This window comes from Electrophorus electricus, chromosome 11, assembly GCF_041902795.1.
Source record: "Electrophorus electricus isolate QZ-2024a chromosome 11, ASM4190279v1, whole genome shotgun sequence".
NCBI classification, from domain to species: domain Eukaryota; kingdom Metazoa; phylum Chordata; class Actinopteri; order Gymnotiformes; family Gymnotidae; genus Electrophorus; species Electrophorus electricus.
Genome location: NC_137507.1, coordinates 27,367,501 through 27,384,312, shown reverse-complemented (window position 1 = coordinate 27,384,312; position 16,812 = coordinate 27,367,501). Strand labels below are relative to the sequence as shown.

The window sequence follows — 16,812 nt, the reverse complement described above, 5'->3', positions numbered from 1 at the left end:
TCATTCAACCCAAACAAACCAACAAAGTCTGGTCTCTAGCCTACTAAACCAAAATATAAAACACCATCATACACTTAAATAAAAAGATTCAATACACCGGACGATATAATAACAAAATAATAAAACAAGCGAGTGTAAATAAAACAACAATGACCATAAAAGCAGATAAGAGCACCTCACTCCTCAGCTGTCACACTCGCATGGTAAGTTCATAGCCAAAGTTCATTGAGGTCAAAGTTAAACTTATTTATACAGCACTTTTTACAACAGCGATTGTCAAAGCAGCAAACTATATTATATAGATGATTACATTAGCGATGCATGGCAAGAAAACATGTTCCTGGAATGTAACTTCATTTATAATTTTTTAAATCAGGGTTTATTCTCAGACATAACTGGTTATGTCTTATGCCTTGTGTCTTGTGATATGCATCCAGATATGAATTCATCAAGGAATTCAGCATGTTAGTTTTCTTCCTAAACAGCATGATTAATCAACTACTACTTACACAGTGGTTAATAATGAAGTTACACTGTAACACTGTAGTAAAGTGCCAATAAACATTGTTGATCCACAATTTCAGTGGAATCTTGCCAAATTACTGTGCTCCCCAGTTCAGAAGTTTAAAAATAAACTGATTGAACTTGCCTTCTCTCAAGTGAGCCTTTAAGTGGAATTTCTCTTTCTCTTTCCTGACTTGGGTTCTGTCTGTCAGCTGTGGCTAAATTCTACAGGACGATCAGGATGAAAAGATGGCGACCACGTTGCTATCAGTGGGTCCAGACGGCTTGCAGCGGTTCACTCGCGAGTCCCTGGCTGCCATTGAGCGGAGGATTGCAGAGCAGGGGGTCAAGAAAGCAATGGGCTCTCCCCACAACCCGGAGAAGGTGGTGGACTCCCCCCAAGCCCTGGGGAAGGTGGATCAGTCCCAGCCTCAGGCAGACCTGGAGGCAGGCAAGATCCTTCCACGTATCTACGGCAACATCCCTGCTGGACTGGTCGGGGTCCCACTGGAGGATATCGACCCATTTTACTTCAACACTCAAAGGGTGGGCTGGGATTGGTTAATGCCACCTTGAATGTTCATGAATGGGCCAATTAGAAATGATTACAGCCGTGCCTCTATTTGCATTAGAGCTGCAGTTGGAGAAAGCTTCTAATGATTTTAAAGGTGCAATATCTGTGGAAGCCATTTTATGCACGTGTCAACCATTTTAGTTGGAAGCATTTTTAAGGTTTTTATATTGTGGTGTAGACACAGCTATGTTGTTGCTATTTCCATGAATTTAAAAGGCAGTGCTAAAATAATCATCCAACACTGCATGACTAATCTTAATTTGACATTCATTCATTATTTTCATTAACAATCCAGGGATTGAGGTGAAACACTGTGTCCAATAATTCATGAAAAATAATTTAAAAAATCTCTAATGAATTTAAATTAAATCAAGAATGAAATTGCTATTTAAATTGTTATAGGATAACAGTAAGAAACACATATTCCACAGATATGACTAATGTTTATTACCAGTTTGATAAACAATTTCAGGCTTGGGGATGGGGACATATTTGGCTGGGAGCATTCCAAACACTGCCAGTTTGATGGTTTGTTTTCTAAAGGAAAAGCTCTGTAGACCTGCACTCTGGTCTAACGCATGTATGACCTCACCTTTAAACAGGCTCTAGTTTGGTCCAGGCTGTCCTTGCATTGCAAATTTGCATTTCCCAATGTCTAAACAGAGAGATAGATCAGGCAGATATGAGCCCAAAACAGGAAATGATCCAAAAGTCCAAAACAGGTCCAGCAAATGTTGCTATTATTATTATTATTATTATTATTATTATTATTGCTGTTTTATTCAGCTTCCCAAAGAATAAAGGATGTGACTTTTTGTCTTTCTTCTCTGCAGACCTTTATCGTGCTGAACAAGAGAAAAGCCATCTTCCGCTTCAGTGCTGTCTCAGCGCTCTACGTGTTCAGCCCTTTTCACGTCGTCAGAAGACTCGCTATACGAATTCTAGTTCACTCATATCCTTCTTCTGCTATTTAAGCTACCCCCTTGTGTGTCTACGTATTTTTATACATATTTTTATGTTTATTTAATCTGTAACTGCTTATGGGTAAAGTAATGCAGGAATATACTTAAATTTGCAAAATGCTAGGAACTTTTTTTGAGGGAAACATTTTAGGATGGTCTCTTACTACTGTAAAAATGCTTGAGTTCGTAGAGGCCTGCTGTTTGGTATATGCTAATCTACTGCACAGAGTGCTAAAATATTAGACTACTTTGTGCTTTGTTTACACAAAGTTAGCTATAGCTAACAATAAATAAACATTATAGTTTTTATGTGCATTTCAGCAATGGCGAACAGTCATTCATATAAAAAGACTTTAATGTTAACCTTAAAAAACGTAAGATAATTATTACATAGCTTTCCCCCACGCACTTCACTGCAGTGTCCACATGGTAGATTTGGTAAATGTACTTGATCCTTCACATTAAGCAAATAGCTAATATACATGCCTGCTGTCATGGTCAACCTATGGTGATACTGCACAGTCAAGTATTGTTGCTGTTTAACATGAGAAAGTTATTACAATGGTATTTTAAGCAAGGGCACGCACCCCCATGAAACGATTCAACTCAGCTAAAAGAAGCAGAGGTGGGCTAGATGGGGAACAAACACAGCACACGCATCACCAAATGTCCCTGATGGTGCTCACTGCTTGCTAGCATAGAACTCAGACAGTGAGTCAGACAGTGAGAGAAAATGCCTCTTCAAGGCCAGCCTGCTGGATCTGGTCTGATAAAAATCAGTCCAAAGGCACAGACCTCTAAGGCACATGGTAACTTCTAAGCCAACTGCAACAGCCTGCTGACGCCATCGTGTCTTAGTCTTTTTTTTTATGCCAGGAATTCCACGTAGCATTGAAAAAGTTTCTAAATCAAAACATGCTTTTTAATGTCTCTCAGGACTTTATTTAAACCAGAAATGACTCTTGTACAAAAAGCATCTTTATCAATAGCATAAATGAAGTTTCTGATTAATAAGCCTACTGTTCAATGACTGAATCAGTGTTGCAAGCTGTTACTATTATCCATTGTTCCATTCACTAAGCCATTCACTAGAACATTTTCCCCAAATTATTTTATTGGATTTTTTTTTTCAGTCCAGTTTTTAAAACAGCTAGGTAGTACTTCTCTCTGTAACTGTAACCCAAATCCTCTGATATCCTTCTTTCTAATCTGCTAAATGGAATAAGAACAAGGAGATTTGGCATCTTGTGACAGCTGCTTAGTCACCTTAGTCAGAGTGAAATGGAGCCGGGATGCAGCACATCACTGGTCCTTCACGTGCGCGTTTAAAACGTCGGCTGTGGCCCTGACAAGTAAATGAACGGCATCCCTCACTAATGCGCTATAGTTCCCTCAGCAGAAGGCATAACAGGAGCATGTGGCCTACATAAAGCAATATCTACAATCTAGCATTTTTTTTGGCTGCTTGTAGAGAAACAGCTGATGAAACTAAATTAACTTTCATTTTGTTGTAAGCCTATGGAGGATATTGAATTATGGTCTAAAATATCAAAATACAGCTATTTTGCACTATTTAGGCCTATTTGAGTTTTGGAGAAAATTACACTTTAATTCCAGGTTCATTAGTTGAAAATAACTCACTCCAAAACAGCACGGTGAAGCTGAAAATGTTTTCTTGCTGGTTAAGAACACTTTAATCTCCGTGTGTTAGTCATTCCATTTTGCTGTGAGTGTACTCCCTGTCCCAGGAAGGTCTGTTATCCTCCCCACTCTGGAGTGGGAATAAGCTCTTCTTAGCTCGTTATGCAGGTGGAAGCTGGATGGCTTTGCATTTTTGGAAAACATCTTTCAGACAAGAGGAGGATGGAACAGAGTGAGAGTTGTCTCACACTGTTTGCTGTTTTCTGAGAAATCCCTCTCGAGTCCAACCCAATTCATTGCTGTTAGAATTTGCAGTGATAAAATGGCTAAAGTGTCCCCTGCCTATATAAAGTCCGATTCTTTCAGGTTTTCCCCAGAAAAGAATAAGAAAACATCATGTAAAAGTACACCACTACCTGCTGCTGATGAACATAGCATGTCTCAACTGAAAGAATAATGATACAGAACCTGGTAGAGTTTCTGAGATTTTTCAGAGTTTTCCATGTCTAGAGAAAAGGCTGTATGTCTTGCCCCTAATCATGCTTAAAAGTAATCTCTTTGTGAAACTTTTGTGAGTTTCCTTAAATCTGCACTACATTGTTTAGCTTGTTCATAATGTGCACAATTTTGACTAACTGCTTCTTCATGGCAATGTCAGACCCGGCACAGTGGACCAAGTACCTGGAGTGAGTATTGCTCTTATTCTTTATTATAGCTCTTTTATAATAGAGATTACTCATAGCTGTGCCACATACAATAGGTTGTCTGACATGTTGATTTCTATACGTTTATCTCGCATTGTCACTGAAAGTCTATTTATGTGTAACTGCATTTCATTTTTAAAGAAATTAGCTATTGGGAATGTCATTTCTAAACATCAACATCAATGCCATTTTAAAGAATGCCACTAATAGGCCCAGTGCAACTAATAAAAGAAGAAATTTGGTTAAATCTGGACATATCATTCATCCAGAGACCGTAAACAGAGACTGCAGTATTGCAGTGTATATTCTGATGAAGATGTCCTTCGATTTGTAAAAGTGAGTTTTCATCATTGTGGTCCCTGCTAGGATGGTCCTGTCCGGTGTTTAGTAAAGGTCTCGGTAAGAAATTGGAATTACACAAACTGTATCACCGCATGGTCCACTGCAATGGAATGCCCTCTTGAATGATACTTCTGCCTGGCCACTATCTGACAATCTATTAAGGGATATAGTCACATGTATAAAATAGATATATTGTGCATAAATAATATTAAGTTAATAAATGTATTTAATAAGTTTATTCCTGGGTTGTCCCCTATGTTTCCTAAGTGGGGGATAATTCAACCTGCCCTCAGACTCACTGAAATGGGAACCAGATTCCATGTAATTCAGGCTAAATTAGGCATACTGAAATTTTTGGCAGATTAACTCTGCCCTCTGCTTACACCTATGGATATCATATCTTGCTTCAAAGCGCAACATGAATTGATGTTTACTGAATGTGTGCATGGAGCTGATTTGGAAGAGAATGCAACTGAGCATGTGGCATGCTGATTGGCTAGCACCTGACCATCCTCCCACCTTTCACGTTCCAAGTGACCAGTTACAGAGAGGTGTTTTCTGCATGCTTAACAAAGTTTCCTATTTATAACAAGAAAAACTGCACTCTGAACAGTTACCTGGGTTGAAAGATTTTATCCACTTTAAAGGATGTTCACCCTGAGTCTGAGTATAATATTCCATTTCAGTGTGGTGCATTAACTTTCAGTTTTTACATTTGCTATGCCATATTTCCTCATTTTACAAAGTGCTGGTATAGATGTTACTTTTTGCTCCGTGTTGTCTTGTTTTTGCTTGTTCAGATACACCTTCACTGGCATTTATACATTTGAGTCACTCATTAAGATCTTGGCGAGAGGTTTCTGTGCTGGGCCCTTCACTTTCCTCAGAGATCCGTGGAACTGGCTGGACTTCAGTGTCATCATTATGGCGTAAGTAGGTCTTATGTCTCCTACTGCAAGTGACTTGCTGACATTTTTACATCATCATACATTTTTACATCTCTGTCGTTGGATATCTTATTCAAAATAGCCTCATTTCAATAAGGCACAGGCACATTTGTTACCTTAAAAGGGAGAGAACGACAGCAGCTGAAATAGCATCTCCCACAATCGTTAAGTTTCACTCTGAATTAACTCTATAGGGGGTTCATTTTACACTGCGGATTTTACTGTGTTCTTAGCACACAGATAAAACCACACATTGACTACATACCGAATAACTTGCCTTCTGAATTGCTTGTGAAAAGCTGGGAATAATACAGTGTGGTGTCATTTCACGAAAGTTGTATGAATCATTTCGCTGTTCGCGGTGCTGAAAACGTGACCTGCTGACAAAGGAAGTGTCTGGGTCCAAGCATCTGTTTTTCGACATGTGGCAAAGAGGTATCTGCATTACATTTGGATAGAAAAAGGCCCTTGAAGAGGTTGAGGCTCAGATGAAAAGAGGGAGTGATGAGAGGAACGGCACCAGACAGTGGAGTGAGAGAGGGTGTGATTGTATGATTGACAGATAGAGACAGAGAGCATTGTAGGCAGAAAAAAATGTGTGAGAGTGACAAAATCAGAGTGAAAGGAAAAGAAATGGCTTGAGAAGAAGAGAGTGCTTGAGGAAGAGGGAGAGAATGTCAAAGGAATGTCCAGTGACCTGTATAATCAGCACTACAACCCGACAGAGTGTGGATTAGCTATCAGAAAAACCCAGAGAGAAAGTGTGAGGGTAAATTTATTCACATAAAGTGCTCTGAGTCACTTGAAACGGTGTGATGGTACATTCTCTCCAGGCTCTGCCATTTAATTATTTTGTTGTTCTTCATAGTATATCATGTTTTTTTTTCCTAAAAAGGGGCAGTTTGCTCTGAAGTGTTTTCTACTTTTGGCCCATATAGATATGTGACAGAGTTTGTGGATCTTGGCAATGTCTCAGCTTTACGCACTTTCAGAGTCCTGCGAGCCCTAAAAACCATATCTGTGATCCCAGGTAAGAGCAAGGCACAAGACACATGGCTCAAGGTCCTGTTAAGCCTCTCTAATCCACAGATGATGGCTCCATGACTGTGCTGAGTTTTCATGTCCATTCCGTAGGGTTGAAGACCATTGTGGGAGCTCTCATTCAGTCTGTAAAGAAGCTGGCAGACGTGATGATCCTCACCGTTTTCTGCCTCAGCGTCTTTGCTCTGATCGGGCTCCAGCTCTTCATGGGCACCCTGCGGCAGAAGTGCGTCCGCAGCTCCGCCCACTGCGTGAACTCCACCCACCCGGGGAATGGGAGCTTTGCATGCAACAACAAGACCTGGCACTCCATGAAGGAATTTGTTACCAGTGAAGGTACGGCATCTTTGCAAACAGCTCCAAAAGACCCAAACAGAAGGCTTTGTTTCTGTTTTGACATTCACATATTCAGGCTTAACAAAGTGCTAAGAAAAAGGGACAAAAAGTGTCTTAAGATAACAAAAATGTTAGTACGCCGCTTGTGGGGGAGCTTGTTGAAGGTCGTGCCACAGAACATGACGGTGATATCTGCACTTTCCCGTTTCTCCTCAGAGAACTTCTACATAATCAAAGGTGCCAAGGATGCCTTAATTTGCGGATACAGCAGTGATGCTGGGTACGTTGGAGCTCCTGTTCCTCAAAGCTACCAGACTATTTGTGTTTGGTTTTAGGCACTGTGTGTGCATGCCTGCCTATTGTTCCAAAACAAAGAATGTAAAAGGATGTCGAAAACTAAGCAGCAGAGATCACATTTTAGTGTGTTTTTGGAAACCTGTGAGAAACAGCTAAGAATTTATCCCAGATTGTCTCTAGTAAAGCCTGGTACCACTAAACACTGTTAGCCTTCTTCTTTCTGATTATCTGTTTAATCAAAGTCTAACACTAAATTAAACATATTGGTTTTTGTTTAAAATCAGATTACACATATCCCAAAACACCCTGTTGAGTTTTATCTCCAGGCTGGAACCATTAAGAACCTGTGGGGTGGGGTGGAGCAGTGGGGAGCAGAGAAAAACAAACATCTCTTTTTGGTGGAGATACTAGAAGACGACACCTTCTCGCACAAAGCCGGTTTCCTCCGTCAGCCAGTTGGGATTCACAACAGCAATCCTCCAGTCACTAGTGGCTGTTTACCATTACTTTAATCAAACCGATAACTTTCAGGGTTATTTTCCCAAATGCCATCATTTTGAGTCTAGGGTTAATTCATGATAACAACCCATAAGATAACTACTTTATTCTGTGCGGCCGAAGCATTTTATATTTAATTCCATATTTCATAGGGTTTGAGTCCAATGATACTGTGGTTCCATGTCTCCTTTCAATGCGCCCGACTGTACATGTGCTGCCGATTATGTAATCTCACAAATCCGAGCGCCTTGGAAACAAAAGCCATAGGACAATGTTCCTGTTGCCAGGGCTAGTGCAAGAGGTTGTTTTACCTATACCCATCTGTTTTCATTTTAAATCCTCAGCAGTTTTGGGTCAGTTAGAATGTTAAGTATTACAAATCTGAGCGATGTTTGAAAAAGCCCTGGAAGCAGATGTGGGTATGATATTGAAAGATGCAATGTTGGGAATTTAAACATGAATTGATGCTAAACAAATTAGGATTTAAATACTGTGTGTGTATTTAAATGAAAAGCCTAAGGCAGTTTTCTAGAGTGGAGTAAGATTCATGATCAGCCAGCAACAATATTCTTCTCTTCTGTCTGTTCATGCTGAGTTATGTTTGCTTTTGCTTGGCAAATTAATACTGACATAATAATACTGTGTACTCAGCAATGGACAGTAATTAATCTCTTTCAGTTCACTATCCAAAATTATAAAGGCTTAATTTCTGAATGGGAAAATATGCAGGATATGCCATGAATTGATGATGGCGGTAAAGGAACAAAATCAGCTGATGTTTGATTTTTCTGCATAACAGAAGAATGTTTTCAACTTACAGAACAGTGTAGAAATGAAAACATTTATTATAAAACTGTCCTTTTGCTAAGCAGAGCTGTTGGTGTCAACTCTGCTTGTACATGCTTGTGCTACTCTATTCCAGATTGGCAGCGCTGGTCAGCGTTAATACTGGCAGTGTGAAAACTGCCCAACTGCCCTCCGCGGAAGGGCAGGGAAGATCCTCTGATCCCTATTAAGTTTCTTAATGGTTGATATGCAAGACTTACACACATGCTTCCTTTTTAATAGCTTCTTAATTTTTTATTTAAAAGTTTGAGATTTTTTCAGGCAATGGAAATGTTTTGTAACTGTCAGCACAGTGAGTGGCATCATAAGTCTTTAATTGTCATCTAAATGGCATCTAAAGGATGATGTAACAGTACGATGCAATGCAGTATGTATTACATCATCTGGTTTATTGCAATGTAATGAATACATATTGCAATTTAAACAATGTTTAATGTAAACACATATTATGCATATTATTCACTGTGTTAATATATAGTGATTTCCATTTTAGAATAACATGTTATTGACCAAGTTTGAAGCATGAACACTGACACATGGTTATCTGCTCTCATAAGTCATTGTATGAGAATCAACAAGACTTCAAGTCAAAAGTGGGCAATTACATCACATCAAATTACCCAGTGCAATCACAGAGCTTAAAGGATTGCAGGAATGACTTTGACAGAGCAGTCTCTCACACACCCACACACAAATATACACAAACCACTGAACCCAAGAGACACTCTTACCACAATCTCCGGCAGCAACTGCCTCTGTTACTATAGAGACCCTGAGTACCTCTGTCCTCATAGCAACCCTGTACACATCAGCCCTGTGTTAATGCGGGGAGTTCAGACCTGCTCTCTTCACCTCTACACTCTCTCCCTTACCTGGCTCCTGCCATTTCCTTAATTCGTACAGTACATTTTTGTAACAGTGCGAGTGCTTCTCTGCACCTGGATCCCAGACTGTGCATTACCTTTCTATGAGTACCTAACTGATATTGGTGAACATCTGTGCTATGCAAACTAATGTTCTTTTTTTGTTTGTTTGTTTGCATTTCAAATATTTTGGCCAGACCAAAACAATTATGGCAGCACTGTTTTGCTAGATTTTTGCATAAACTGCTTTCCCTCCATGTCTCTCTCTCTCTCTCTCTGTTGCCCATTACATCTCTCTACTATCCTTTACGTCTCCACTCTATCGCTGTGAGAGATTCACAGATGCCCTAATAGTGGGACTGCAGTCTTCCCAGCTGTTGATAGTTCCAGCACTAAATGATCCTCTCTGATTGACACAGCTCTGTCCTCCACACTGCCTGTCACTCAAACCTAATGCTACCACGCTAACGAAGAGATGTGCTAGACTGAGGTCACTGGCTTGGGGAAAACATTTTTCAAACAACTCAAAACCCATCTGTCACTTCCTAATCCTCTGTGTGCATGCAGTTGTAGATGTCATGTGGGGTCAAGTGTGAGGTTTTCCCTATTAAATTCAAACTCAATGTTTCTTTTTATGCTGTGAAACAATATACACTTCTATGCAATAAAGCAACATTATCACAAAGGTATTCTTTCATTAATGATCTGTTTCTTGTACAGAAAGCATCATTTCTATTATCTTTGTTCTAAGTATTTGAGCAAGCCCTCATTGCTGGAGTGTGCAACTATTTATTGCCTCTTGCAGAAAGTGTCCTGATGGGTTTGACTGTTTGAAGACAGGCAAGAACCCGAACTATGGCTACACAAGTTTCGATACATTCGGCTGGGCCTTCCTGGCACTCTTCAGGCTCATGACCCAAGACTACTGGGAGAACCTCTACCACCAGGTGGCCTGTCACTAATCCCAAACTGCATGCACTATTGCATTTCTGAGCAAGTGAAGATCTAAAACCTGTTTAGTACACTACACTAGTGGTCTGTCAACTATGATTCGGCAAAGTCCTTGACACGCATAGACAACTAGGTATGTTTTTTCAGCTCAGTAAGGACCCAGGACAGACAACTGTGTATCAGCCGTCAACAGGGGGAGCTCAGAATTATGTTATCCCCAAAGATGCACAAAGAATGGGGAAAATTAGGAATTTTAACATTTCCTGCAATTGTCATAAATAATGAGCTCTAGAAATCTAGACTAGAAAAGAGCTCTGACAGTTGCACAGCTGGTAAAAATATTGTCAGGTGAAACTCTCCCTCCTGGCAGACGCTGCGCTCAGCCGGTAAGACCTACATGGTCTTCTTCGTGCTGGTGATCTTCCTGGGCTCCTTCTACCTGGTGAACCTGATTCTTGCTGTGGTAGCCATGGCCTACGAGGAGCAGAATCAGGCCACCATCGCTGAGGCCTGGCTGAAAGAGAAGGAATTCCACCTGGCAATGGAACAGCTGCGCAGAGAGCAAAGGGTACTACTCACAATTGTGTTCGATTCCGTTATCCAACTATTAAACAAAACAATAAATATATGAAAAGACTGATTACAGAATTAAGCTCAGTCTGATTACTGAATCAAAACCATGGTATTTAAAGAACGTCCCAGCTGACACAATGTTTTGAACCCCTATCACTAGGCGTTGGTGAAGCGAAACAGGGAGGCAGAGCTGGCTCGATTGCAGGAATTGGCTCTGCCTGTGATCAGTGGTAAAGACTCCAGAGAGTGCAGTCCCAGGTCCAGATCCTACAGAACCATGTCAGAAGAGACAGAAGAGGACATGGAGCTCAGATCACCAAAGTTTGAACTGTTTGATGAGAAGGTAACAACCTTAAAAACCTTACACAGGTCACTTACAGGCCACTTTATTTGGTACAGTTATATTATAGGTGCATTTTTGTACTTTTTAAATTTGTAGTTACAGACTATAGACCATTTATTACTATGCACAATCTGACAGCCACCCTATTAATTCTATATTTTACAGTAATTAAATACCGTAAGAGGAACAGGTAAAAAGTAGACAACTACAATTACTATGGGTAATAGCAGTTATTTGGGCAATTGCTCAGGAAATTACAGTTATAGTTACTCAGGCAATAACAATTACTAAGACAATTACAGTAATTACAATAGTGCCCTTACATAGAGGTCTTAGAGGGAGCATAGCTACAATGTCTGCATACTATGAGTGACTTTGTGGGGTTTTTTTTCTTTTATTTATTTATTTTTAAATAAATGTATTCATTTATGGAGTCAGATGTTATTATACTGGCATCTTCCACTATATAAAAAGGTGGAAACACAGTGCATGTGGTGCCTGTGATACATAATTATGCCAATAAGATACACAGAAATTCATACACATCAATAAACAGGCATGGCACAGTAAATAGGCTTGGCGCAATTTATGCTTCTCAAACCCACTGGCCCAAACTACAGTAGCCATTTTGTCTTTTAAATACACAAAACTCACAATGCCACATACCTTTTTTTGCACACTTCCTTCCTGTCTCTGTTCTTTTCCTTCATCATCTGTGCCACTCCTGTTCTTCGTTCCTTTGCTCTCTCACTCCCTCTCTCTTGCCATCCAGCCTGTACACCCTTTCCTGGCCACCTTCTCCTCCCACCCCCTGAGCACACGGCGGGGCAGCAGCGCCAGCGTCTCCACCTTCCACCAGCGTGACGGCTCCGAGGCTGGCCTAGCGGAAGACGAGCCTGGCGTCCATGGCAACGGGAGAAGCTGTGCGGACTCGCCGCAGACGGTGGGGCGGAAGTGCCGCAAGGGCAGCGTGTGCAGTCACTGCTCCCACGTCCTCGCTCTGCCCGGGTGCACCGTGAGCACTTGCGTCTCCATGCCAACGCCCCTTGGCCCCTGCAGCGTGAAGGGAAAAAACGCAGTCAGTGGGGTAATCGGAAGCAGAAGGTCCTCGATTATGATATGTGTAGCAGTGTTAACAGTTGCCAGTTTTAGCAGACAAATTTTATTAAATGGATGTTCAGGTATACTTAACTTTCAAAGGTACTTTTCAGGAATATCAGAAGCATAATAAAACAGTACAAGCAAATATAACCTATTTTCAGGCTGCAATATTGTAAAAAAAAAAAGAAAAAAAAAAAAGAAGCCATTTTTCTAGTAGTCCAGCGCCGAGTCCCAGGGAACCAAAGCTTTGTTAGTTGAATTATTAGGTGAAGTCATTTTATTAGCAGATCTATAATGTTGGAAATCAGTACTGGCAGCAGCAGTCGATAGTATTAATAGAGGAGTCATAGAAAATTAGACAGGCTTAGGAAAACCACAAACTCAGAAATCAATGATCACTAATTGTACTAGTAAATGAGATGCACAAGTTGAAACTTAAGGACTATATTAAACAGAAACATGCCCTATGTTTGAGCTGTTTTTGTTGACGCAGAAATAGCATGAAAGACAGATGCATATACATACAGTACATATCATGAAATGTGCTGTGTCAGTACGTCTTACACGCGTTTTACTGTGCATTGAATGTACCATGTAGACCATTTGCGGTAGCTAACAAGAGCTGCTGTGTTTAGGTTTGTGCTTCTGAAGCCTCCAGACCTTCACAGGAGGTGCAGATCGAAGCCCTGCCCCCTTGTAGGAAGCGAGGCCTCAGCTCCATCAGCTTCATCGGTGACGTCATGGAGGGTGAGCGATGATGCCCGAATTTTTGCAAAAACACCTCAGTAGTTACTGTCCAGGTCCCTGTTTCTCAAAAAAGCCATAGTGCTTAAGGCAGCATTCAAAGTATTCTATCATGCCATGATATAAAGTGCACAGGGAACTCCCATAAGTCTCACGGTCAACAAAATCACAATGACCAGCATTCGTTCATACCTTCATCACAGAGCTGGAAGAGGCCCATCAGAAGTGCCCTCCGTGCTGGTATGGCTTCGCTAAGAAGTCCCTGATCTGGACGTGCTCTCCGTCCTGGCTGAAGCTGAGAGCAGGCGTGAAGCTCGTGGTCATGGACCCATTCCTGGACCTAGCCATCACCACCTGCATCGTGCTCAACACGCTCTTCATGGCCTTGGAGCACTACCCCATGACAGACGACTTCAACGGCATGCTGAGCATAGGGAATCTGGTGAGAATGTGACCCCCAATACAGACCTCTGGAAAGGCCCTTAGGAAGTGTTGCATAGTTGTGTCTAATTACAACATCCACATTAAGTAATTGTGCATGCTGTGTCATTTCAATAAATAAATCATGGCACTTACACCATAAGGTCTGCTACTGGGCACACAAGGTATATTTATTCCCAAAGCATCCTCTGTAGGAGGATGAGGTGATTTGCATTATGGAATTGTATTGATTCTAAAGGGTATGTGTTAATAATGTGTGTAGAGCTTATAAGAGCGTATTACTGGCAACCTCTAAAGATCAGCTTAGAACTTTCACTGAAACATCATTTAGATTAACTGAGCAAATATCACTGTCTGCCAGACAATGAGCTGTTTAACTAAACTGTGTAAAATCTGCACAAATACACACCCTTCTCCATCCATCTTGAGCAAACAGCACTTTACTAAGTATTCAACTTGTGCCATCTTTTATTGTAAATTAAGACCTTCCACAATTCATGTTCTTCAGTGACTGTGTCTCAGTGATTGTTCTCCAACTTATTGTTCCTCTTAAGGTGTTCACGGGCATCTTCACAGCTGAGATGGTGCTGAAGATTGTTGCTCTAGATCCGTACTACTACTTCCAGCAGGGCTGGAATATCTTTGATGGCATTATCGTTTGCTTAAGTCTAATGGAGCTTGGCTTATCTAGTGTGGAGGGGTTGTCTGTGCTCCGCTCATTCAGATTGGTAAGATCGCATGACAGCACTCAAAATAATAAGTGTTACCGGTCTCAATGAGAAGGCACTGCAACAAAAACTGTTGGCAAAATCCCAAAAAGTTAAAAGCTGTTAAAATTTGCATCTAGTGATCATTCATCAAAAGCAGTAATTTACAGAAATTGGGACGAAGAAACAATAAAGCCATGCAGATTAAAGCAGGTTGGCTAATCACCAGCAAATTAAAATACAGAACAGTATAGGACTATACATATGCTGTGTAGGTGGCAGAACCAAAGTCAGGTTTTCTTCTGTACAAAGAATCTGCACAAAGTGCTTTAGAATAATGAGAATACGTGACTGGTTTACTTTAATGCTTAAAAGTTTCGTGCTTGAGGTCATTCCTATAACATTTTGCTAATGTGTCTTAACAGAAACACTAAATGTATCTTGTGAGTTACTGTGAGTGCCAGTCAGATGACCTGGTTTAATAATTATTATAATGCTATGTAGGCAAAAGTCAAAAACAACAAAAAACTTTCTCAAAAGTCAGTATATATAATTGGTATATTCCAATAATTCACAGAGCTTCATTTTTTGAAGATAAAAGTCCTTAAAAAATAATAATAGAATTAATTTAATTATTAATTAATTTTATATTAATGAATAGAAAATATTGATAATAAAACATAAGAATAGAATAATAGATAACAGATAATATTGACAGTGAACCGCAGCACACCAGTTGAGTGTGAACTGCTTGAGAGTAAGGTGTTGCCACGTGTGCTGTTTACTCGAGAGTAAGGTGTTGCCACGTGTGCTGTTTACTCGAGAGTAAGGTGTTGCCACGTGTGCTGTTTACTCGAGAGTAAGGTCTTGCCACGTGTGCTATTTACTGGAGAGTAAGGTGTTGCCACGTGTGCTGTTTACTTGAGAGTAAGGTATTGCCACGTGTGCTGTTTACTTGAGAGTAAGGTGTTGCCACGTGTGCTGTTTACTCGAGAGTAAGGTGTTGCCACGTGTGCTGTTTACTCGAGAGTAAGGTGTTGCCACGTGTGCTGTTTACTCGAGAGTAAGGTGTTGCCACATGTGCTGTTTCCAGCTGCGCGTCTTCAAGCTGGCTAAGTCATGGCCCACGCTCAACACCTTGATCAAGATCATTGGCAACTCGGTGGGCGCCCTGGGGAACCTGACGCTGGTGCTGGCCATCATCGTCTTCATCTTCGCCGTGGTGGGCATGCAGCTGTTCGGGAAGAGCTACCAGGACTGCGTGTGCAAGATCAGTGCGGACTGCGAGCTGCCTCGCTGGCACATGACCGACTTCTTCCACTCCTTCCTGATCGTGTTCCGCGTGCTGTGCGGCGAGTGGATCGAGACCATGTGGGACTGCATGGAGGTGGCTGGCCAGCCACTCTGCATCCTGGTCTTCATGCTGGTCATGGTGATAGGCAACTTGGTGGTGAGTCCTTAGCATGCTTAATATGTGCAGGTTGCCAAGGTGACATGTATGTCATTACCCCTTGGGTCAGTTTTCTTTGGTCAGCTATAGGCTGATAATGATATTTTGCCACTTCAGTATGGATTTTAGCCTTTTGTTTGTATTATTGGAACTGATAGCTGCTACGCAAAAAATACATTTGGTATTAACCCTGGAACAGTTGTATTGGTGTGGAAATTGATTGTACAATTACAGTGTATCTAAGTACTCAACTGTTCTGTATTTAGTTTACTGGTTGAGCAACTACGTGCTGTGCTGTGATTGGTCGGGGTAATGAAGACATTAGAAAATGTTTTCTTATCACCAGATTGTCTGCAGTTTCCCAGTGAAAAAACAACTGTTATGGTTAAAGTAGATGTTTAAAAAATGGTTGTTTAGTGTGCACTAAAATCAACTTGTGGCACCTGCTTTGGCATAGATTTGCAAAAACATTCACTCCACTAAACACCATCTACTGCCACTTAAAGGAAGCAAACCCACCAATAATGTTTTTCATGTTAACGCTGGTGATGTCCTCTGTAAAGGAATATAAGGTACATTCATGTGGACAGAACCCATTTCTTTGAGTGGCTGTCAGCAGCATGGACGTCACTGCAGTATGACGACTGAGGTCAAGAGCACTTAGCTCACTTAGACTCTCAGCGCCTACTCAGACATGTCAGCCTAAATGACTGTGTGAATCAAATCGAATGGCTAAGTGTCAAGGTTTGGAAAAGAAAAACACTGCGCTTTGAATATTCACACCATTTTCATTGCTGTTTAAATACCATTAGATATATTCCTAAAATAACCAGATTATGGCTTTTGGGGGGGGGCAATTCCACAGGTTTCTGTTCTGCTATAAAGGTCTAAATAATTATTGGCACCTTTGCTTAAAATAAGTTAAAAAGGCTATAAATGTTTGATTG

The 16,812-nt window shown here is 40.9% G+C and overlaps 1 protein-coding gene across 1 annotated transcript in view; it reads left to right on the top strand.

Moving 5' to 3' along the window:
- Window positions 1–753: 753 nt before the first annotated feature.
- Window positions 754–16,812, top strand: part of scn12aa (sodium channel, voltage gated, type XII, alpha a) — a 30,488-nt gene continuing 14,429 nt past the window's right edge. The window contains exons 1-15 of the mRNA XM_081723922.1: window positions 754–1,050; window positions 1,912–2,030; window positions 4,278–4,367; window positions 5,528–5,656; window positions 6,613–6,704; window positions 6,809–7,051; window positions 7,268–7,331; window positions 10,361–10,502; window positions 10,877–11,074; window positions 11,240–11,422; window positions 11,997–12,509; window positions 13,159–13,270; window positions 13,471–13,709; window positions 14,263–14,436; window positions 15,509–15,865. Of these exons, the coding sequence (XP_081580048.1) occupies window positions 754–1,050; window positions 1,912–2,030; window positions 4,278–4,367; window positions 5,528–5,656; window positions 6,613–6,704; window positions 6,809–7,051; window positions 7,268–7,331; window positions 10,361–10,502; window positions 10,877–11,074; window positions 11,240–11,422; window positions 11,997–12,509; window positions 13,159–13,270; window positions 13,471–13,709; window positions 14,263–14,436; window positions 15,509–15,865 (2,952 nt within the window). The remainder of the gene's footprint in view (window positions 1,051–1,911; window positions 2,031–4,277; window positions 4,368–5,527; window positions 5,657–6,612; window positions 6,705–6,808; window positions 7,052–7,267; window positions 7,332–10,360; window positions 10,503–10,876; window positions 11,075–11,239; window positions 11,423–11,996; window positions 12,510–13,158; window positions 13,271–13,470; window positions 13,710–14,262; window positions 14,437–15,508; window positions 15,866–16,812) is intronic.